The 24221-nt window shown below is 32.1% G+C and overlaps 1 protein-coding gene across 1 annotated transcript in view; it reads left to right on the plus strand.

Moving 5' to 3' along the window:
* The window catches only part of LOC132745151 (receptor-type tyrosine-protein phosphatase epsilon-like), a gene marked incomplete at its 5' end in the record, with an annotated part of 37206 nt that extends 14296 nt beyond the window's left edge, over window positions 1-22910 (plus strand). Inside the window, 21 exons of the mRNA XM_060733970.1 lie at window positions 937-1074; window positions 2143-2280; window positions 2859-2993; window positions 3687-3816; window positions 10455-10558; window positions 10747-10892; window positions 11770-11857; window positions 12652-12728; window positions 13367-13403; window positions 13558-13655; window positions 14614-14742; window positions 15743-15894; window positions 17188-17323; window positions 18166-18315; window positions 18597-18681; window positions 18976-19049; window positions 19470-19607; window positions 20393-20515; window positions 20813-20973; window positions 21259-21397; window positions 22304-22910. Coding sequence (XP_060589953.1) covers window positions 937-1074; window positions 2143-2280; window positions 2859-2993; window positions 3687-3816; window positions 10455-10558; window positions 10747-10892; window positions 11770-11857; window positions 12652-12728; window positions 13367-13403; window positions 13558-13655; window positions 14614-14742; window positions 15743-15894; window positions 17188-17323; window positions 18166-18315; window positions 18597-18681; window positions 18976-19049; window positions 19470-19607; window positions 20393-20515; window positions 20813-20973; window positions 21259-21397; window positions 22304-22375 — 2450 coding nt within the window. The remainder of the gene's footprint in view (window positions 1-936; window positions 1075-2142; window positions 2281-2858; window positions 2994-3686; window positions 3817-10454; window positions 10559-10746; window positions 10893-11769; window positions 11858-12651; window positions 12729-13366; window positions 13404-13557; window positions 13656-14613; window positions 14743-15742; window positions 15895-17187; window positions 17324-18165; window positions 18316-18596; window positions 18682-18975; window positions 19050-19469; window positions 19608-20392; window positions 20516-20812; window positions 20974-21258; window positions 21398-22303) is intronic.
* Between the last annotated feature and the right edge of the window lie 1311 nt (window positions 22911-24221).

Genomic DNA, 24221 nt, shown 5'->3' on the forward strand with positions numbered 1-24221 from the left:
AGTGCATTTCAGTTCTTACATAAACTCGTTTAAAATACATTTCTAGCTACCATACTGCAGTAGATCTATATAATTTTATGATAATCAAAATTTATCGCTAAACGATCTACATGTAGCTAAAGTTGTTAAAAACCTAAAATGATTACGATGTTTTAATAAAGGTTTAGAAACGTTTTCATTTTGCGTGCGTTTTAGCGTGCGTATATCGTTTAGCGTATTTCGTTTAGCGTTAATCGTTTTGCGTGCGTCTGCGTATTTCGTTTCGTTTTGCGTGCGTATATCGTGCGTTCGTATAGCGTGTAACGTGCGTTCGTATAGCGTGTAACGTGCGTTTTGCGTGTAAACTGACACGTTCACCCTACTGTACATATATAAAATTTCACTTAAGTGTGGTGACAAACTTAATTACAACATACAAGGTCATACTGTTTATGTAAGTGCAAACCCTGTAGCACTTTATGGGATAAAGATTAAATGACATCGAAATCGAAATGCGAAAAGTAACTCAATTACCAGAAAACGCATTTTGTCATAACACAACTAAATTTTACACTTTGGTGATTCTTGTTAAAGCTGTATCTGTCTTCGCTATTACGTTTATCTTAATCGTAAGATTTTAATGATTTTATCTTTTATTATGACGGCAGCCTAATGAAACTCAATACGGCTTAGACAATAACAAAACATGTTTGACAATAGTATGTATCAGTATCAGTGCAGTGCATTATGGTTACACGAAATAAGATCGTACAAATCAAAATATAAAATAAGGTTAGTTCTGCCAGTATACTCATTGCGTGCATTTGATATCTGGCACTTAGAAATAATTGATACAAAAGAAGTGTTTTAAAGAGATATTTTGTCATGTTATTGTTTTCAATAAGTGACGCCTTAACAGCAATTAATTGAAACTTTCTTCTTTAACTTGGCATGAAGTCTGCAAGCATAGATCTTTTGGCTTGAATTGCTCATCAAGCTGCTATTGCCTTAGGAACTCCAGTTGTGATCCCATCACAGGAAAATGTTTATCAGGTACATGCGATCCTGGTTGGCAAGACCTAAGTTGCGATCAAGGTATTACACTTTAAAATTGATCCTGCGTGTTTAATATGAATATCTAAACATATGTTTAACTCACTTCAATTACTTCGAGTCTAGTGATAAGTAATTGACTTTAACCACTGTACCCAGAATTATTTCTCTTTGGGAATAACATAATGATGTTATTTAGCTTTCAGAGGCTTTGCTAGCTGCTATATTTAAATCATATCATAGGTCATATCATAGGTTATCTGTAAGTACATAATATAGTCTGAACAATATTTAACTAAACTTAAAACGTAAGTGTTTGTGTGTTTGTCTGTACTTACACATACTTCTTTCAGCGCTTAAACGAAATAGTGTTTTATTTGATTTTTATTTGATTTGTTTATCAATTGGGACATCACTATTTCGCATTATCAAATTCATATCACATGTTTGTATTTGTCTGTACAATGACCTAAATACCATTATACATACTTAGGATTTATGGAAATCTAACCACTTTATTATGTCTAAAGGATACCTTAATGACCGGAACAGTTACTAGCCAAAACCTAACGTCAACATATCCCAAAGAAGCGTTTACATTAACATGTATGGCATACAATTTGAATTGATATGGAGATATGAAAATTATTTCATCCTTTTTATGTTATTTCTAAAAAACAATACACTTGGACGTCGTTTTAAGTATGATCAAATGACTGAACTAATAACGCACATTTATGTCAATTTAAGTTTTAATTGTAATTACGCTTGTTGTTACTTTGCTTTTGGCGCAAACGGAATATTTAACAAAAAAGAAGAGATTAAAAATAATGTGAAGTGACAAGCATTCAATCTGTACTTAAAACACGTTTTTTATTTACGCCTTATTATATAGTTTTTATACTTCACCTAGTCTAATGATACCAATTCACGCTAAGCTAATGTATATGTTTTAATACGTTGTGCATTGTCTGTATATCTTTATATGAAACAGAACTAAAACTTTGTGATATGCTTTATTTCACTGAATTACATATAATTATTTGATGTTTGATTGAATCCTTGCGATTACCACATTATAATATTGTTTGTATGATTTCCACATTGAAGCCTGCAACTTTCCTCATTTTGGTGATAATTGTAATGATATTTGCCACTGTATCGACAACTCAAGATGTAATCATATTAATGGAAGCTGTGATCGAAGTCTTTGTGACGCGGGCTGGCATGGAGACAGTTGTAACGATGGTAAATCTTAAACGTTTGCATGTTTGCTTGCAAGGTAGCTTCTTTTTCTGCTAGACCACGTTGATTCTATTCCTGTAAATGCATTAATACATACCTTATTTTGATCTTAAAATTTATTTCGGTGCTGACTCTCAATGCATTGTTTGCATACTTTCACGTTCTTTGTCATTGCGAGCACTCCTGAGAATTGATACTATTTTATGTTATTTCAACATTACCGTATCACGAACGGACAAAACATTTTACAGTTAAATTAAGTGTGATTAGAAAATGTTCTGTAACCACCCTTTAATAGTTATGTAACAGCTACGGTGCGAGACAGTCGTATTCAAAAAGGGTTTCCTTTAAATAAAGTTATACTTGTAAATCGTGTTCGTTTGTGCTGTTCTCACCTAAAATACTGAAGGGATAATTTGCTTTTTAATTGGTATTAAATTTCCTATTTAAATTGTAATGCTTCGTACTCAGCTCAGTGTTCACTGCTAACTTCTCACATTTTTAATTAGTATATTTAAATTATATATTATTTTAAAGTATTTAAGAAAAAATTGATATTTAATAATACTTCTTTTTTAAAGCTTGCAATGGTACATTTGGATACAATTGTTCCAACAAATGTCACTGTGACCGTGATGAAAACTGCAGTCCAACAGACGGCAAATGTCTTCTCGGAGGATGTCAAAGCGGATGGCAGGGCGATAACTGTAGTATTGGTATTTGAAATTAATTAAATTGCATTATGTGTTTACTTGTCGATATTTATCAATATTTATTTTGGAAACTTTAAAATTACCAGCACTTTTAAGGTCATTTGGCGACTTTCAAGATTTCCTGATACAGAAATCACGCAGTGTATTATTTAAACACGAGGGGACATCTGAACAAAAAAACGTGGCATTCTGCAAGTTGGCTGAATTCAACCATTTAACATAAAAAATCGATCGGCAGGATTGTAGCCCACAGCGGTGAAAGGCTTGTGATTAATTGTCAGGAAGCATAACCATTCGGCCACTGAGGCCCCTTAATATCAAAGAGGTCTTGGTTAGTTTTAAAAGGGTGTACTAAAACATTAACATAATTGAGTTTTATCGTAGATATCAATGCATGTGTCGTTCAAGAACATAAATTATAACAAAGCTAGCCGTTTTAAATGTTAAATGACATGTAGTAAACAAAGATTTGAACTAAATACAACTAATCGCTAAAAGGGAAAAAAACAGTTTTGCGTTTTCGTTTTATTTTTTTCCTTTCCGTTCCGTCTGTTTAACTTGTTCATTATAAAAAAGCTATTTCTGATCACTTTTCAATAATTATGCTTATATTTATTTATCAGTAAAAGTGCCTTATGTTATGGGCAATTTTGAATACTTGACCACCTTCATGATGTTTTTTTTTATTGTTTCCAGAAGTGCTACCTTTGTCACAAGATCAACCATCCTCAACTACTGCTGCAGTTGCTGGGGGAGTGTCAGCCTCTGTTATAGTGATTGCATTAGGCGTCATTATAGGATTCATCATTTATAAGAAAAGAAATGCGTAAGTGAAACGAATACAAATATTGTGTTAATATATTTAGTTTAAACCATATTTTGTTTATAATCCATACATTTACAAGCAAAAGGACATAAAATAAAATTTACGGATTGAGTAGGAAGCTTGTAAAGCTTTTTTGAAACTATCACTGTGTGATTATGATTGAAAATACAAGTTAGTACAATTGCAGAACTAACAGTTTTCGTATAAATTATTTCAGCAATTTTGTATGTTTTGTTTGATGTTTGATATAATTTAGTTGTCTTAATATGTAGTCATCACTAAACATGCATACAAATACAATCTAGAAATCGTTAAAAAATGTAAAAGTTGCATATGCTATGATTTTTTCTTTGAAAGATGCGGGTGGTATTTTGAAACGTATTCAATTGTCCGCATGTCAGTTTCTGTGTCACCAATACACCTCAACAGTGTATTGGCGACATATAGAGATCACTTTGCCGTCGGTCGTCTGTACGGTGGTCCATCTGCCCGTCCGTCAAAAAACTAGTCCGGACTAGTCCTCAAAAATTACAGGTACAATTCCGCTCAAACTTCACAGGAATGATCAGTACCAAGTGTAGTTGAACAAATCATCGGCATTTTCCTCGTTTGATATTTTTATCAGGGTCATGGCCCTTTCGAGATGTGTTATTTTTAAAGTTTGTACGGTCCGGACTACTCTTTTTATACCACTGATGCAATATCAATGAAACTTTTTAAGATTGATTGGTAGCCCAAGTACTTGCGCAAATTACACGGGTTTTACTGGTCGAATGATTCTTTGCCGAGTTATGACCCTTAAATAGGTGTTTATAAATATTGTTATGACTACTTCTCTCATACCACTAATTCAATTCAATGAATCTTTACAGGACTGATCGGTAGCTCAAAAACTTGCACATAATACACAGAATTTTGGCTTGAATTAGTTAGTTTAAACAATATTTTATTTATAAACCACACATTTACATAATAAATTACATAAAATAAAAGTTACGGATTGAGTAGGAAGCTTGAAAAGCTTTTTTGAAAACTCTCTCCGTAATCAGTATTTAACAAATTTCAAAAAATGGTAACAAAATATAAATATCTAAACTAAACTATACATATCATATCGACTTGTTCTTGCTTTCTTACTATACATACTATGTTTATGTCAAGTATTCATGAACTAATTTTAAGATACATTGCTGTTAGATTAGAGGTATAAGCACGAGTATGAATTCATTTTTAAAGGGATATATTGCTTAGTTTAGTGATTGGTTAATTAAACTAATATGTTGAGAAATTTAATTATTAAAACATGTACATTGGAGGAGAAGTAATAATAGAAGAGAAGAAGAGATAAGGAACAAGAGAAAGAAAGTCACTTTACTACTATGGAGTTGGAGGACCTTTTTCTTTTCAAACGAATATTATTATGTATCAAATCTTTTTGTTTTTTGTATGTATTTATGTATATGAGATATAATTGTTTCGTTTTGAGCACCGGTAAGTGAATTATCGCCGTATAGTAAATTATTCAATGTAACAGTTGTGATTTGACTTAAATTGTTTATAAGGATAGTGCGGTCATCTTGATACATGGGGCAGCGGAGGAAATAGTGTTCTGTATTTTCTATTTCACCACATATACAAAAAGGGCTATCTATTATGTTTTTTGAAAACAGATGTTCTTTCAGAGAGCTGCAATGTGTTCTTAATCGTGTATGTATTATTTGATATCTTCTTTCACCTATATAATAGTGAGCTGGAACTTTTTGGACATCTTCATTTAGTCTTTTTTTGAAAATTGGAAGCGATGGTGCATTTCTTAGTTCGACAGGGAGATCATTCCAGTCTTTAATCGAAGATGGTAAGAATGAATTTGAATAAAGTTGAGTTTGACAGAAAATATTTCTAGTGTTACTTGCATTTCGTAAGTTGTATACTGAAGTTTGTCCTACTGTGTTTGGAACTATGGAAGATAAATATTGTGGAGATAGGTGATTGAACATTTTATATAGCAGAATTAGTTTGTGTTTATAGCGTCTTACTTTTAAGGGTTGAAAACAAGTGTCTTCATACAGATTTGAGAGAGAAACAAGTTTCGTTGTACCAGTTATAATTCTGCAGGCTTCAAGTTGGATTTTTTCTAGCTCGAATTCATCTTGTTGAGTAATATTATCCCAGACTATATCTGAGTATTCAAGAAGAGGCCGGATGAAAGAAAGATATATAGTTTCGAGTGATCTGCGATCAGTGATGAATTTTAAAGACCTCCTACTATTAAGTCGTTGCCATGCTTTTTGTGATATATTCAGTATATGGGTATTCCAAATTCCTTCAGATGAAAAAGTTACTCCAAGATGTTTGTGAGTGGTCACCTCCTTTATTTGTATTCCGTTCATACAAAGGGGAAGATGAACAGGTCTATTAACCTTACGGGAAAAAATGACAGATTCAGTTTTATTTGGATTGAAACTAACAAGCCATCTGTTTGCCCATTCAGTAATTTTCTCGAGATCTAAGTTAAGTGTTACAGCAGCGGTAGTAGGATTGTCAACGATAATATACAAACTTTATCATCTGCAAAGAGTCTGATATATGAATTTATGTCAAGGACAATATCGTTGATATATATGAGGAAAAGAAGCGGACCTAATATAGACCCTTGTGGCACTCCAGCTGTGATAGAAGCCATTTGTGATGAGCCGCCAGGAAGAACTACTTTTTGTTTTCTTTCAGAAAGATAATCGCGAAACCAATTTAATAACACACCATTTATTCCAGTAGACTCAAGCTTAAAAATGAGACCTTTGTGCCAAACACGATCAAAAGCTTTGGATATATCACAGAAAACAGCTCTTACTTCTTTGCCATCATCAAGGGCTTTACAAAATGTGTTATATATAGAGACAAGTTGATTAGTCGTAGAGTCGTTTGGAACAAAACCAGATTGCAATGCAGTTATTGTGTTATTTGAGACAAAGAAGTTGAAAATGTGTTTGTGTATAATTTTTTCTAAAGTTTTACTAACTGTGCTAAGGAGTGATATTGGTCTATAGTTAGAAACAATTGTTGGGTCTCCTTTCTTATATACTGCACAGACATTGGCAAGCTTCCATTGTGACGGGACTTTTGAAGTTCTAATTGATTTATTAAATAAACGACATAGAGGTACAGCAAGTTCTCCTGACAGTTCCTTGAGAATTCTGTTATTAATATTATCAGGCCCTGATGCTTTGCCTACACTTAGTGTTTTTAGAGTGTCCTGAACCTCTTCATATGTAACATGTATTATATCAAGATAATTATTGTTATTATTATTATGATTAATATCAGAGTTAGGGACAGGTTTATTCTTATCATCAAGTGAGGATTGCAATTGGAAAAAATTATTTAGTAAGTTTGCCTTTTCAGTGTCAGATGTCAACAAGTTGCCATTGTCATTTAATATTTTAACATTACTATTTACTGCTGGCCTAATAAATTGTTTGAGGATTTTCCAGTAATCTGATGTGTTTAGATTTTGATTTCTTAATTTTTCCGACAGTTTTTTGGTATGTTCAGATTTAGCATTTCTAAGTAAGTGAGTTGTTTTGTTTCTTAATGTTTTATATTTATTCCAGTGTTCTTCATTATTTGATTTTTTAGCTTTATCATACGCTCTTTTCCTTTTTCTTATACATTTTCTTATTTCGTTATGCATCCATGGAGGATCTGATTGTCTAATTGTTACTGTTTTGTTTGGGATGTGTTTCTTTGATAATGATATAATTGTCTGTGTTATATTGTTTGCATAGGTATCAATATCATTATTTTCTAGAGAATCCCAGTTATATGCAGCTGCATCACGCCTCATATTGTCAAAATTACATTGGTCATATTTCCAGACAAGACGTTTAAATGATTTAGCATGTGGTTTGTTGCAGTGAAGTAACTGGACAGTGATATCTTTGTTGTTGATCAAGAAAAAGGGTCACCAACACCTGATGTATTGACACTACACTCAGAAGAAACAAGGTAAACGTCGATAAGAGAAGAAGATGATTCGGTAAAATGTGTTGGTTCGTTTATAATTTGTGACATATTATACTGAGTGGCTAAATCTAACAATTTTTTAGATGTTGCTGGTTTTAATAAATCTAGATTAAGATCTCCTGTAACAACTATGTTTTTAATGTCAGTATCAAAGGCAAGGTCAATTGAACGTTCAATATTTGATAGCACGTGTGAAGGTGAATTTGGAGGCCGATAAAAAGTACCAATGAGGAATTTTGTATGATGAATTCTTAGTTCTACCCAAACACATTCAACACCACTTATCTCAAGGTCTTGCCTTCTTATGGCTGGAATATTACTTTTGACATACACCAGAATTCCACCGTGATTATCAACAATCCTGTCTTTTCTGAAAGGTGAGGAAAATTTTTCAAAAGAGATCGAATCAGATTCTATATTGTTGCTAAGCCACGTTTCTGTAAAGGAGATGACGTCGAAGTGCTGTAATTCCCCTTGTAAAATGTCTCTTTTGTGGAAAAAACTCTGTACGTTATAATGAACCAAAGATAATGAATTTTTGAAGCTATCTAAGATATCATTTACACTTGATGTAGAAGATGAAGAATAAGAAAACTCAGAGCTATTTGAGTCGGGTCCGGGATTTGTATGGATATCACCTGATCTTTGCAGAAGAATATATGCCCAAAGTTTAAAAGACAGGAATACAATAACACCAAAAGAAATATTATGGAACCAGAAAGATCCTATCCTCACCCTGTGTGTTATTTGACTATCAATGATAATTATGTCACTCCAGGACTATAGATTTTGTAGGGTGAGGTACTCCGTAGATAAAAGTGACAAAAATAGAGAAAGAAAAGAGGATAAGGGACATAGAATAATGAAAGTAATATATATACAATACCAATAATAGGAAAACATAAACACATTGTCCTATTATACAAGATGTTCACGACAATATTAATTGTATATGGATCAAAAATTATTATAACTATATTGGTACATACATGAGATTTTAATTTTGTATTTACCAATCTGTGACACTTGAGGATACGCAGGCTATATAATTGGAATTTACTAATCTATTATGACAGTTATGGATGCACAGTCTATATATATATCTATACACATTGTTTTGGCCGAAGATTAGTCACCTGTGAAATTTCAAATAAATACATGCGTTATGAATGGAGTTACATGGCTTTTACTACGCTATCACACGCTATGAATGAAATTTGTGTACTCGATTACTACTTTGTTTACACGTGTGCTTCGAAAAAAAAAAGAGATGATACAGTTTAGAAAGGTGAATCAGAACTTAAATATACATTAATATGATTCAGGTAAAAGATTTTGACCGAGTCAAATGCAGGGTTTTAACATGTTTTAGTAAAAACAGACAAAGAAATGTTGTAAAGCATTCTGGATAGGACGTAAAAATATACTGAAAGGAATCTACACTGACACTAATTCGAATGGAATACTATCATGTTACATAGACGCTGACGTTGTCTTTTGGACCAGACTGATAGGTAGGAACTTTTGCCATTTATAAATAATGCTTGCTACTACAGATAAATAAATAAAAAGGATTCTGTATATTAGGAATTGCAGATAAAGTTTACAATTGAATTAGTTGTGGCCGAGATATGGCCCTAGAACAAAAAAATTAGTTTGCCAGCTACAAAGAAACTTGTCTGGACCAGAATTATGGCCCTTTTATGATTTTTTTTTTTAAAGTTTGTCCGGACTACTCTCTTATATCACTAATGATAGCTCAAATTCTTGCGCATATTACACGTGTTTAACGGTTGAATGATTTTTGGCTGATTTAAAAAAGCGCTTTGCCCTGTTAATGCTTTTTTTTGCGTTTCCTGCTACACATTAGCTGCAACATGCAAGCTTTCATTAGGTGACATATTTTTATGTGATCATTGATCGCTCTTGTTATATTTAACATATTAAATTATGCTGAACAATTGAGGATACAAATATTGACAAAGAAAGAAAAGAATTGATGTTTAGATCGTATACAGTGTAATGATAATAGTTATCGTTGTAATGTCCATTTCTCTCCTGCCTTGATATAAAATTTATAAACTGCAATAAAAATGCAGTTATTCTGTAAGTTGACAATGACCTACAGATACACATGACACATGATCCTTTACAAAAAGGGAGTACATACAATATATTCAAACAAAAAGAACTCGACAGGAGCACAAAATGAACCGGGCAATCAAATGTGGTGTGATAAAGTCAAGAAGAAACATTTAAATAGTTATCATTAAGAATAAATCCTTAGCTGTCATAACAAGAAGTCATTTTTAGACGGAAAGATAACATTCTAATCGTTGAAGGGAAGAAACTCCGTACTGCCAAAAAAGACCGTACTGCCAAAATGCATGGCAGAGTTACCTCTTCACATACACAATGCAATTAAAATAAGAAACCATTATTAATCTTGTTAACATGTATATGAACTCTTTAATGGAAACCTATATTTTTATGTACAAAGCTCATCGTACACTGCAAAACAACATGGTCGGTCATATATTTATTTTACGAACTAAAAAAATGTTTTTACTTGTAAAATGATTGTTCATTTTCAAGTTTAATTCAATATTTTACAGATCAGAAAGAAATTCTAAACGAAACGCATATAAGGACAAAACAACAAATCTTAAAGAAACACGAAAATCAAATTTGTACGGCAATGATAATAAGTCATTTGATGGTAAGAGAACTGATATTTATTTTCCTTATCGAAGACGATAAAAATAAAAAAAATAAACGAATATGTGCAAATGTGCTTACATTTATCAACTTTAAATAATATAACTAACATTTGGACTTATTTCATTACACGCTTAAGTCACTAATCTGATAGTTTAATTGATTTTTGTATGTTTTCTTTTCATCAAGGAATTGCGGAAACAAACATAAATGAGTCAGTTTCGAACGACTATTACAGTTTTGGGGAGTGTTCCGGTATAAAGATCTGTGAGTTTTGGGATTATATCTACAAAAAAATGGAAAACAACTGCGAACAGTTTTATAAGGAGTTTAAGGTTTACACACTGTCATTCTACTTTATTTACAATATCTGAAAATAATTATTTAATTTTACCGGTGACATATGGCGCTATATGAGCCAAATATATATCATATTAGATAAAGTAAAAGTATATTAAAATACATTTAAAAGTCAAAATGCGAAATAAATATCGAAATGGGCGTGGTGTCTGGCTGTTATAAAATGTATATTGAATAGTGCCACGCAACTATAAATAATCAATGTATTTCTGCACGCTGTACGGTTGTAATTGCTTAGCAGATGAGTGTATCCGTAAACAACATTTCATGAACTTCAAGGTAAAATTAAGTTTAAAAAGTTATTGTTTCGTTTTCAGTGGAATCGTAAATATATTTCCACTGAACAAGGTTACATTCTACCTATGAAATTAAATTGTCTTATGCTACTTGAAAATATGTTCCATATTTGACTTAAGCGAAAACATATCCTTTGGTATTTACTATATATACCATTATATTATAATATTATATTAATATTTTACTGGCAATAATGTTATTATTAAAAAATCGTTTTAAAGGCCCATTTTGCCTCAGAAAAAACTGTTAATCTTATTTCTCAAAAGCAATTTATTTTGTGGCGTCAAAACGGTCAAAATACTACTTTGTTTAGATTTTGCTATTTTTAAGATAGAAAATTTAAAGACTTTTTTTCAGGTGATAAGCATCCAGCATTTTTATAACCCATAAACACAATGAAACTTTTGTCCATTTCTAAAGAAGGTGACCTTTAACAATTCTTTTATTTGTGTCGAGGTATAATTTGCCTTTTATCATTTGTGTCAAGTTAGACTGAATAGTTAATGTCAAATTATATGATAAGAAATACTATTTTATTTTACTTATTTATTCCAGACATTACCATATGGTCTTGTGCATAGCCATAAATCCGCAGATGAAATAGCAAACAAAGGGAAAAATAGATACAGGGAAATGTACGCCTGTAAGTTTGGCGTTTTTCAAAAGAATTATTATGAATATTCTTGTGTATTCACACGCTTCACACCATTATCATATCAAACAGTTTGGTTAGTTCAGTGCATTATAAAACACAATATATTCACAGCTTACAAAAAAAAATTATAACACGTCAAAAGACGTCAGATATGACGTATCAGATATAACGTCAATCAACCAAATGACGTAAGAAAAATACTTCTTCGATATAGTTTTATCAATTATTTTTATTAGAACGTTAGAATGGAAGTAGATATTTTTTTTCTTGCATTATAGTGCAAGGTTTATCGTTCAAATGCTTATAATAAATCACCCAGTCCTTGTGATCAACATATTAATTATGTAAAAATAAGTTTTGGTTTCAATTTAGAGATTTTAATTGATATTCCGAGCGATACTTGTGACTATTGCAGCTTAAGAACAGCTGCAATTATTGGACATGCTGCACAATTTGCTCTTCCTGTGCCAACTAGACTTTCTGTGCTCCTTGGACTGGTTGAGACATCAAGACACGTTGCAGTAATAGACTTGCCGCAAAGTCTAGACGCAGCGCCTCCTGGCATTGTTCGCAATCATACTGCGTGAAAACTGGCTTCTTTTCTGGGAATCTGACCTCCCTCAGATTTGATTCGTCCCTGGGAAGCGGACCTCACTAAGACTCGCTTTTTCTCTAATAAACGTTCTTTATTTGTATCAGAATTCACTAAAACTTGCTTCATGCCTGTAATGTTTTGTATTGTTTTAATTTATTTTATTTAATTTGTTTTTATCGTCTCGTAGATGACCATACACGTGTTATTTTGAGTGACGTAGAAGATGGTAAAAATACCGATTATATCAACGCTTGTTATATTGATGTAAGTACTCTTCAAAAAAGTATTTTACAGCAATTTAGGTAAGTACCGAGGTCATATTAACTGAAACGATTCCGTTCTGTTTTGATTTTCTAGTTGACTACTTTTAAATCAGATTTAGATTTTATATAGTCAAAATGAAAACAACATCCGTCATCTATGGTGGCTAATTTGGTACATTGTGCATAGCGTTGTCGGGAGCGACAACGCAACCTTTATCGTTATCGCCCTTTTCGTGTTGTCGCTAGCACAACACGACAAAGCGCCAAACGGCGCGTTTGTCGCGCTGTCGTCTGTTCGTCCTGTCTCAAAGCGAAGCACGCCAAACGGGGCGTTGTCGTACAGCGCGTTGTCGCGATATGTCGCCCTGTCGCTAAGGCTTATAAGCCAATCCTTCGATTTGAACCGAGCGACAGTGTGACATCGTGACAACATGCCGCACGACAACGCGCCGTTTGGCGTACATCGTTAGCGACAGGACAAAGAGACGAAAGTCCGACAACGCGCCGCTTGTCGCTTTGTCCTGTGTCGCTAGGCCAACACGACGCACAAAGCGTTCCAAAAAACGTTACTTGTTTCAAAAGAACATACATGTATATCGAATTGTTATTTATTAATACATTAATTTATTGTTTTTACAGGGTTATGAAAAGGTGAAAAAGTTCGTAGCATCACAAGGTATTTTTAATATACTTATAATGAAAACTTTTATCTTCGCTTCATACTTCTTCATTTAAGTATTTTTAAACGTTTAAATGTGTTATGAATAATTAAGTAAGAATGCAGCAACAAGATCAAATAAAAATGATTAAAAATTTAATTTTTTTCAAAGGTGCAACTAAACAGATGATTGACGACTTCTGGCGGATGGTTTGGCAGCTTAAATCAGATAAAATTGTCATGCTAACTAACTTGATAGAAATGGGAACGGTAAGTTTATTTAAGAAATAATATCGGTCTTAGCGGTGTCTGATGGGTTTTGATGGGTAGGAATTGACCACGAAGGTCGCAGGCCTGAGTGTTTTTTGTTGTTTTTTTTTTGGCATCAAAACGACAAAACCTGTGTTACATTTGTAAATAGCCGATTAACACCGCTCAGACCGATATTATTTCGATTCTAACAAGATGAAATAGGGAAGATCACTTATGTTATTTGTTCAAGCGGAAATATCTTCCGGTGCCGACTTTCGTATAACGTTGTTCGATTTCGCACCATATTGTTGCTAAGATGTATAAATTCTTAAACAGAAGAAATGATTGAAAAAAGGTTATTTTCTCAAGTTTTCAACAACAAAAAACATACGTCTTAGAATGGATTGTATTGTGTTTACATCAGTGCCCAATTTATCATTCTTGGTTGTATAAAATGACGCCAGAGTTTATGAATGAGTAATGAACTTAGGATGGCGTAATGACGCTGCTTCCGGATTGGCGCCGTTTTGTCAAAATATTTATTAACTGATATGGATCAAATCCGTGGCGTTAGTGTATGTGAGATATTATTTCGGTATTGCATGAAAATAAAATATTATAAGAACTGAAAATATAAATAAAATCATTTAATTATTGCTTTAAATGGCTTTTTAAAATATATAATCGAGGGAGAAAACATAACAGCCGCATATAATAGTGATCCCCAACCAGTGTTTAAGTGCAGTTTAACACCGGTTTTCTTCTTCTTTGTCTATAGTGACAAGATCACAAGGAGTGTTAGAATTATTGTCTTCTTATCATCTAAGTTGGTGTGTAAACTCCAGACTGTAGTTTTAACATGAATACATACATTTCATAAGCTAATACTCTCTTTGTAAAAAAAACATGTACACAATACATAATACATCTGACTCTATTTATTAACTAGATCAATTTGCCCTTGTTTATATTGTAGAATAAGTGTATGCAGTATTGGCCTAACGAAGATCAAGGAAACGAGTGTACCTATGACAAAGTTATCGTCAAGCTTCTGAATACAGAGACATTCCTTGACTACAATATTAGATATTTAGAGGTCCGTATGGTAAGTTCAGTGATATATTAAGGGAATTCTAATATTCATAAATTATTATCAGAATACATCCAGCCCAATGCAGTGACCACTTATGCTCTAAATGAACGAAACAGGTGCTGTTAACTATTTTCTAGTCTTTATTCTTGCATAAAGATATACATTAACGCAAGACAAACTGTGCATTATAACACGCTTCAAACAATTCCCCTGTCAAATGCATGCCATCAAGTGAAATATTACCCGGTTCATGCACAACATAAAACGAGAATGCTTATGTATACGTCATGCAAAATCAGATATGATTTCAATAAAACAAATGACGTCAGGAAAATTACTTCTACAACCAATGTACACTGTAATTGAGCATGGCTTTTTTTGTTTGTTTGTTTTTTTTTTTTTGTTCAGTTCTCTTTTATTATTAGTCTATTAGCATGTTAGAATTGAATAGATGTCAATTTTACTTTTGAAATAATATACGGTTTATCGTTCTAATGCTTTGGTAACTCATTTGAACCCGAAAAACGTGCATCATTCTACAACAATGCACTCGAAATTATTACATTTCCTAATTACTAGATACACGTGATTACGGTTCGTTGGTGCACGTATTTCTATATGCATAACAGCCCTGGTCGTTTTGTTATCAACACTTAAATGCCATTGCACGTGTTTCTTTAATATTCGAAATACAAACAACAACATCGATTTGGATTACTGTATCCTTTTTGTTATGCAAGAATATCCATAATGCACTCTTTTCGTGCATTAATATAAAATCTGCAGAAGCCCTCGAACTATTATTGCAGACTCGGGCTTTAAATCCGTCCTTGTGCTTCCGATGAAGTGTGAAGCAACACATGGTTTATTTAAAATTGTTCCTGGTATTTAAATGAGCAACTCATTGGAAATAGCATTCGTTAGTTCCTGTCTGTGTTGTCTATTTTATAATTCCCTTACAACTTTTATTTCATATTGAAGATATATTGAGATTCTTTGTAACGTTTTACAGAATGATGAACCTAGACGAAGAATTCGTCAATTTCATTTCAAGTCCTGGCCTGACAAAGATGTTCCTGATAGTACATGGTGTCTTGTTAACTTCTGGAGGGTTGTTGATACCAATGCTATTTCTAAAGCAGGCCCTATAGTTGTTCATTGCTCGTATGTATACTTATAAACATATTTTTACATTTTTATTTCATTTTCACGAAATCAATATTACAATATATGATTCAGTTTGTAATCCCAGTATTTATCATATTTTCATGTATATATTACACAGTGATCAAAATTTCACAAGTGGCGTAGCAACGAGTAAACATTTAACACCTGAGCTGGAGCTCACGACTTAAAGATAATTTGATCTTACACAATTTATATTTCATATATGCCTATTTAGTGAAATAAAGTGTGACTGACTAATTTTACCGCGTAACGTCATGGCGTCTACAAATATTAAATTATTTGAAAAATCATAATGTGAACATTTCGTTAATTTTAACACTTTTCTGACATGCTGTGTCAAACATGCACAACACGTTTGCATGCAGATAACATTATGATGTACAAAGACATTAAACGTAAACAAATATTGCATGCTATCGTTTCTAATAGATATTTGAAATGGACATGATACTTCCGTTGATTTACACAGATATTATTTACGGCGACGTGTATTTCTAATGAAATAGTCATTCATTTATGATATTTCTTTCATATGTATTCAAATAAAGTTTGGCATCAATGAAATCATGTTTTGATCACTTCAATGTGAAATGATCCAAGTTATTTTTACTATCTGTCGCAAAGCATGTAGTAAATGATTTTTTTTTTCATAGTAATTAACATATTTTATCCTTAATACATATATCAACAATTATTCAATAATCAAATAAAATCATTTATTTTACACAGTAACTAAATTGAACCAATTAACATGCGGCATTTGCACCACATAATGCTGCAATAAAGATCATAATTGAATCCAACATATCTATTAAGCAAGGTTTTATTTCCCTAGTGCAAGAAATCAGTAGTAAATGCATATTGTACTCCATGTAGCTTCGTTTTCATATTCCTAATCCAAAGTGTCCATATATATGTTTGTGTTAAAGTGTTGTTGAGTGGAGAGTTCATTATACATTGTTGTGAAACAGGCTGATTCTTTTGAAATCGTACACATCTGTTAAACCTTTACTAGATTCGGCTAGTGCCACGTCCAATATAGCTTTATCAGCTGTGTATTTATCCACTATTGAAGGTCCGTATTGAACTCAACAACGTATAATATCCTCATATTGTCTAAACAGAATCAAACAGGTTCTTTTCCCATTATTAAACGTATGAATATTCCTTCACTTAGTTACTAAGTTACGTAAAAGTACGCAAAAGTACACAAGCTCCCAAAATAATATATAATTTACTATTAATAACTAAGATATTGCTTTTTGCAAGGGCTGGAGTTGGGAGAACTGGAACATTTATTGGTCTTGACAATATGGTGAATCAAGCGCGTGTTGAAGGTTTTGTGAGACCATTACAGGTTGTACAGACTTTGAGACAGCAAAGAGTTAATATGGTCCAGACAAAGGTTGGTTTTATTTTGACAATAATTGAATAACGATCAAATATTTGATAAAGTAACATAATGCTTCCTTTCCTGCTTCAATCATTATCGAAAATAATGTAATCAATGCACATATCAAGCTGCTATTAGCTGTGGTAAGCAATAGTCTAATGGTAGTACACTCATTTTATGTTGGAAATGTTTCGAGTAAGAGAATTCTTGTCATTGACTTGAGCAAAAAATTAATTTGTTATTGCTTCAGTTCACAAAAAAAGTGTCCAATGGATGCCGAGAGAGCGGTATGATAAGGTTTCGCTATAATGTGAACCACAAATTGTGTTTAAGATTCAAACATTATTAAAATTATCTATTACCGTTGACGAGAGCATGTACTGTTATGTCTACGAACGTTTTGTGTACTGGAAACATAGATTATAAAAAATATTTTCTTTAAGGTCCATTATGCCTCAGACGTGCTATATTTTTATTTCTCAAAAAAAAATGTTGGTATCTTGTTACAGTTCCAAAAAATACTGATTTGCTACATCTTTAGCTACGTTGGCAATAAGTATAATTATAGTGAAATACATGTGTAGTATTTTATATGGAAGTCAAAATACGTTTTGTTAACATTTACCTTCACGACACGTGACTGCATGTTCAGCGCTTCTTCTGCCAGTTGTTTAACGTCTAACATGCTCTTTTACCATCATGTAAACATTATTAAATACATGTTTGACATTTCTAAAAGTTTAAATAATGTAAATTTCTGATGCATAAACATTACAAATAAGTGAAAACGACTGGTTCCTTATTTGATATGTTTAACAATTAATATATTTCAAATTATATACCAACAACTGTAGGAGCAGTATGTCTACCTGCATGAAGCTGTTGCTGATGCCATGTTGTTTGGAACCCACATTGTGTGGACCAAGCAGTTTGGTGACGTTCTATCATTTATGACACAGAATGAGAAGAATAACACGAAAACAAGACTACAGATACAGTTTGAGGTGGATAGATTTATGAACAATATTAATTACAGTGTACCAGATAACCCTTCTTATTTTTCATATAGTACATACTTCATTGTTATTTAACATGATCAAAATGCATCTGTGTCTGACTGTAATCTCTTCTATAGATGTTCAAAACGAAAACAGTAAAATAACACTAATAAATAAAACAATAAAACATTGTTCCATTCGATGACTCTTCTGTTAAAAAAAATATTTTGAATAATATTTTGACAATTCTATAGTCAAATTCTCATATATCTTTTAACAAATTTCAGCTTATAGAAGAAAGTGTGGTGAATTCTACGTCAGAAATTTCAGAAAGTCCGGAATATTCTAATGTTGAGACACTTTTGTCAGAAAGTATAACAATTTTTACTTTTTTAGGAATTATGTACCTGATTGTATAAAGTAACATTTGTATATTTGTATTGTTGTCTTTTAAATAACAATCTTACAATATTTGTGTTAAGATCTTCTCCCAACTGATGGACATGATTTTAACCCAAGGTCATCAAAAAAAAAAAAAAAAATGGAATTCGACATAATTTCATACTTTTTACATGTTTTAGAATGCTAGGAAATATTATTGCTCACTTTAACTAAGAAAACCGATCATGTGCATACATCAAACACTCGCACCATTGCTCTTTTCAGGCGATGCGTACAGGCCGAAATTGAAGAATAGAGGGTCAAAATTTGTACAGCAGTTGCGTGCCATGTATATCCCTGTAAGATCTTATTATTGAATTCAACAGTTACATAAAATGAGCTGCGTCACGACAAACCATACGTTATGCGTTTGCGAGACCAGCCTGCGCATCTGCGCAGTCTGATCAGGATCCATGATGTTCGCTATCAGTTTCTCTACTTGTTATAGGGTTTGTAAGCGAACAGCATAGCTCCTGATCAGACTGCGCGGATGCGCAGGCTGGTCTGGATCCATGCTGCTCGCAAACGCACTATGTTGGTTTTGTCGTGAAGCGGCTCATATCTTTTTACTATTCAACATAAAATGTGGTGGTTAAACTGTAAACGTTAAAACTACATTGTAATTTGTTTGTTTTTTTTTGCTTGGTTATTACTGAGACCTTGATATTATCATTATGCAATGACAGTTATTAAATTTAACTTTTTTTAATTTTACCTAGAATTACAAGGGAAAGAGCACATTTCTTGTGTCAATGTCACCAGATAAAGATACAATGGAAGAGTTTTGGTCTCTCGTTGACGACAACAACATCAAGACAGTTATAATGCTTACAGAACAGTCATCTCCATGCTATCAGGTTTAAATTCTTTCTTTATATTTGTACAATATTCTTAAGCTATTCTGCATAAAAAATATATGTTTTACATTGTTGGTTATGTGGAGATATACATATCATTTGAAAATCGAATGTCATTTAGTAGCATTAATCGTTCAATACATTGTAAGATGGTTTTTTTTTACTTTAAATGAGTTAATGATTTATTACCTTAAGTTTGCATGCATGTATTCAAATGCACTGAATCTGTTTTAAAAGAAAATTATCTTTAAATGGAATTTTGGAATGTTTGATGAATAAACTATCAATCTTATTTTATAAACTCAAACAATTTGGGTTTGCCTTTTAATAAGCTTTTACGAAACCTTAAAGGTCCTGTAACTCAATTTTTATGGTTTTATTTTATAACTCTCATGCTCAAATAGAGATGTATCAATATTGTAAGTTCAAAAACACATTATTTGCAAAGATATTATCGAATTAACATATCATTTAAATAAAGGGAGGTAATTAGAAATCTATTTTCGATAAAGTCTAAGCCTAATTTGTTAGTCGGAAGATGCGTAGATTTTAATGATAACTAGTAATACGATAAACATTTGCAGTATATATTTAACATATTCTTTGATGTTTGGAAATTGTTTTAGGAAAATTAATTATGTACATGTATAAAATTTCACTTAAGTGCTGTTACATCCTTAATTAAAACATACAGGATATATAATGAAACTTGCAGTCTATTTTTACTTTTATCAATTTTATAATGTAGACTATATATAAAGTAAGCTTACTCTTTATAATTTAAGTCAAGCTGTGAACTAGGTTCGACTTCTAAAGGCGAAAGCATTTTTAGTGTTAACAAGAAAGAGGAGAAAATAAGAAAGGGTTACACACAGAGAACCTTCACCTTTAAGGAAAGTGGCAGAGAGGTAATAGTTTTTGTCATCGTCAAACACTCAAGACATACATATGCAACCATATTTTCACGTTAACATCATTTAAGATAATATTTTAGTATTTAATAAAATATCGATTCGTTAATGTTTGAATATGAAATTTAATATTTTAAACAATACTAAGATAAATCTTCCCTAACATAATTATTATTTGGATATAAAACGCTCCAAGAAATTGATATTTGGGCAAGAAATTTCAGAAAGCATCATTTATTGCAAATGTTGGATTAAGAACATATCGGAAGATTAATGTATACCTTATATCCTCAGGAAGAAGACTATCTAACAACGGTGAAGCAGTTTGAATACACAGCTTGGAAAAATGGATACCCGTCTCCAGGTGACACAACCTCATTCCTGGATATGATAGAAGCCGTCTTAAAATGGCAGCCGCATTTGTCCGAGTCACAGCCTGTACTTGTTTTTTGCGGGTATATAATGTTCAATTATACTATCATTAGGCATTTCACGTCAAAATAAAGCGAACTTTTCTATTGAAATAAAGCTCAAGTAATGGTGCACAATACCACTCTTCTGAAATCTAGCATGAGTTCGATTTACTAGTATTAATTTCTTATTACTTATTACACTTTCATATTATGCCTGTACTGCGTATGACTTTTGTAATGCTTACCTAGTTTATATAAATGTCATTTTCATGTTTCATTAATGAAGTCTTTTTTATGTTTGCTGCATATTAGTTGTAAATCTTACAGTGACGGTTGTACAAGATCTGGTATAGTTTGTGTGCTCCTGAACGAGCTTCAGAGGATTAAATATGAAGGAGGCCACGTTAACATTGTAGAGTCTGTTAAAATGATTAAAAAACGACAAAGGCATCTGATTGGAAGTTATGTAAGATACTTTTTAATACCATCCATTTAAAATTGACATGACTGTATAATATGTAAAGATTTTATACCCGAACAAATTTATAATGTAAGGAACAAGTCGTCCGTCAGTCTGCTAGCAATTTTGTGTCCGCCCTGTATCTTTTGAAACAACGTTGAACCAGAAATGTTTACCGTAATAAAATGATATGTATAACGCAGTTGTGATCTTTCTCGTGTTAATGTTAATGTAACTTAAAATTGCCGTTTCCGCTTTGTCTCTTTTGATCCAATATAATCAGGAAATCTAGAACGCAGATTAGCGTTTCCTCAGATCGAATGTGGTTCTACCTTGGGGAGAACTTGATAATAATTTATATTAAAACATATTCAAGTATTACTATATGAAACTAATATGTTATACGCTTAGATAATTGACCAGTAGCGTTGCCCTTTCAACCGCTACATTAGTCAAACCCAATATGGGCTCAGTCCCTAGTGTCACAGAGCTAAGATAGACATATCTAAGAAAATATATTTTAGAACTTTGTCGGAAGCACAATGCCCAGACCTAATATATATGACATATAGCATTACATTTTTGGCATCTACAAAATAATATTGTACATGTATATCATTAAGTTAAAATGTCCCCGTACTGGGGGTTACTTTTTGGGTCTCTTACAGTTCATATAGACTTAAAAAGTAAACAAAAAGTGAACATTTATTATGTTTATTTGCTATATTCACGTTTTGTAATAACAGGGGCATTTTAAGCTACCACCATTTATATAATAAGATAATAAAACAACGTCAGGTTACACTTAATGAATTTTATAAAAAAAGTTCATTACATATAGCTTTGAACATATTAAAATGATAAATTAATGTTTGGTTTACACTGTCCTATCATTTTCTCTATTCAATAAAGGAGCAGTACAAGTTTTGTTTTGATCTGATGATGGATCACATCAAGCGTACAGACGTTTACCAGAACCTCTAAACTTCTACATCTACAAGATTGTTGTATAAAAAGATGGAAAAAAACACATTACAAATATTTGTTTGTAGTAAAATACATACTCCATATACGCGTGCTTGTGTAAATGACATATATAGACGTTAGACTAGATATAGAATCTTATCATCTGACAGATTGTGCTTCCAATAGTGATTGAAAAGAAATTTTCTCATTATTTTGTTTTAAAGATAGTGTTGATAAAGATATGTAACACAATTTCAATTTGCTAACCTATCTGATATTCAAACTTTAGATATTATTATAATTTTATGTTTTGCTTCTTCAAAATATTAAAATTGTAATCAAAATGTAATATCTAGATATTGAAAAAAAAGAATATATTTTTCCTTAAAATATATTTACATTTCACGTCCTCACAAAAAGACCTCTATTTATCTTTTTTTTAATTTTAGCCAGTATTCATGTTAACCAGAATAAGATATTACATTCAATTTCATTTTATAGTTTTTATTTGCTTATTGTTAAGCCACTGCATGATTTAACATGCATTCAAAATGGTTCGTACCGATTAAATGAAGTGTGTGTGTATGCATGCATGTTCTTCTTTCTGTGTGCGCGCACGCTTGCTTGTGTAGGCGCGCCTGCGTGTATGAATGTATGGTTGGGTATGTGTGTTTCAATTAGATAATTATTTTAACTTTTTTGAATTGTATATTGTGATAGCGTTACATGCTATAAAATTATAGCATGGTAGAATGTTTTTTGATAGCATAGTAGAATGTTTTTTTTAATTTATTGTTACCCATCTTTCTTTATATAATCTGCTATTTTTATTTTTCTAATTAAAATATATACGACCTCACAGCAAAGACCTCAGTTTATTTTTATTTTATCAGCCAGTATTCATGTTAAGCAAAATAAGATATTACATTTAATTTCCTAATAGTTTTTATTTGCTTATTGTTTATGCATAGCATGATTCTAAATTACATTCAAAATGGTTCGTATCTATTAAATGAAGTGTGTATTGTGTGTAAACATGCCTGTTCGCACGTGTGTGTATGTATGCGTGCATGTTTGTGCGTGTGTGTATGTGCCCACGCACGCTTGCTTTCGTTCGCCTTCGTGTATGCATGTATGGTTGGGTATGTGTGTTTCAATCAGATAATAAATTTAACTTTTTAAAATTGTATATTGTGATAGCGTTACATGCTATATGATAGCATAGTAGAATGTTTTGTTTCAATTTTGTGTTATCCATCTTACTTTATATTACCTGTTATTTTTCTACTTAAAATATATACGACCTCACAGCAAAGACCTCAGTTTATCTTTATTGCATCATCCAGTATTCATGTTAAGCACAATAAGATATTACATACATGTAATAACTTTATGTTTTGCTAATTCAAAATATTAGCATTGCAATCGAAATGTAACAGCTGGATATTTAAAAAAATGTTTTTCTTAAAATATGTATACATTTCACGCCCTTACAAAAATACCTCAATATATCTTTGTTATAAGCCAGTATTCATGTTAACCAAAATAAGATATAACATCCCATTTCCTTCTAGTTTTTATTTGCCTATTGTTTAGACACTGCATGATTTAACATGCATTCAAAATGGTTCGTATCTATTAAATAAAGTGTGTGTATGCGCGCATGTTCGTGCGTGCGTGTATGTGTTATGCGCGCGCACGCTTGCTTTAGTACGCGTGCCTGCGTGTACGGATGGGTATGTGTTCAGTCAAATTATAATTTTGGCTTTTTAAAATTGTTGTAAAAGGGTTGCATGAACATAGTAGAATATTTAATCATATAATGTTACCAATCTTGCTTTATTTTATCCGTTATATTTCCACT

The sequence above is a fragment of the Ruditapes philippinarum genome, unplaced genomic scaffold (genome assembly GCF_026571515.1).
Source record: "Ruditapes philippinarum isolate M1 unplaced genomic scaffold, ASM2657151v2 ctg5162_1_1_1_1, whole genome shotgun sequence".
In the NCBI taxonomy this organism is placed as follows: Eukaryota; Metazoa; Mollusca; class Bivalvia; order Venerida; family Veneridae; genus Ruditapes; species Ruditapes philippinarum.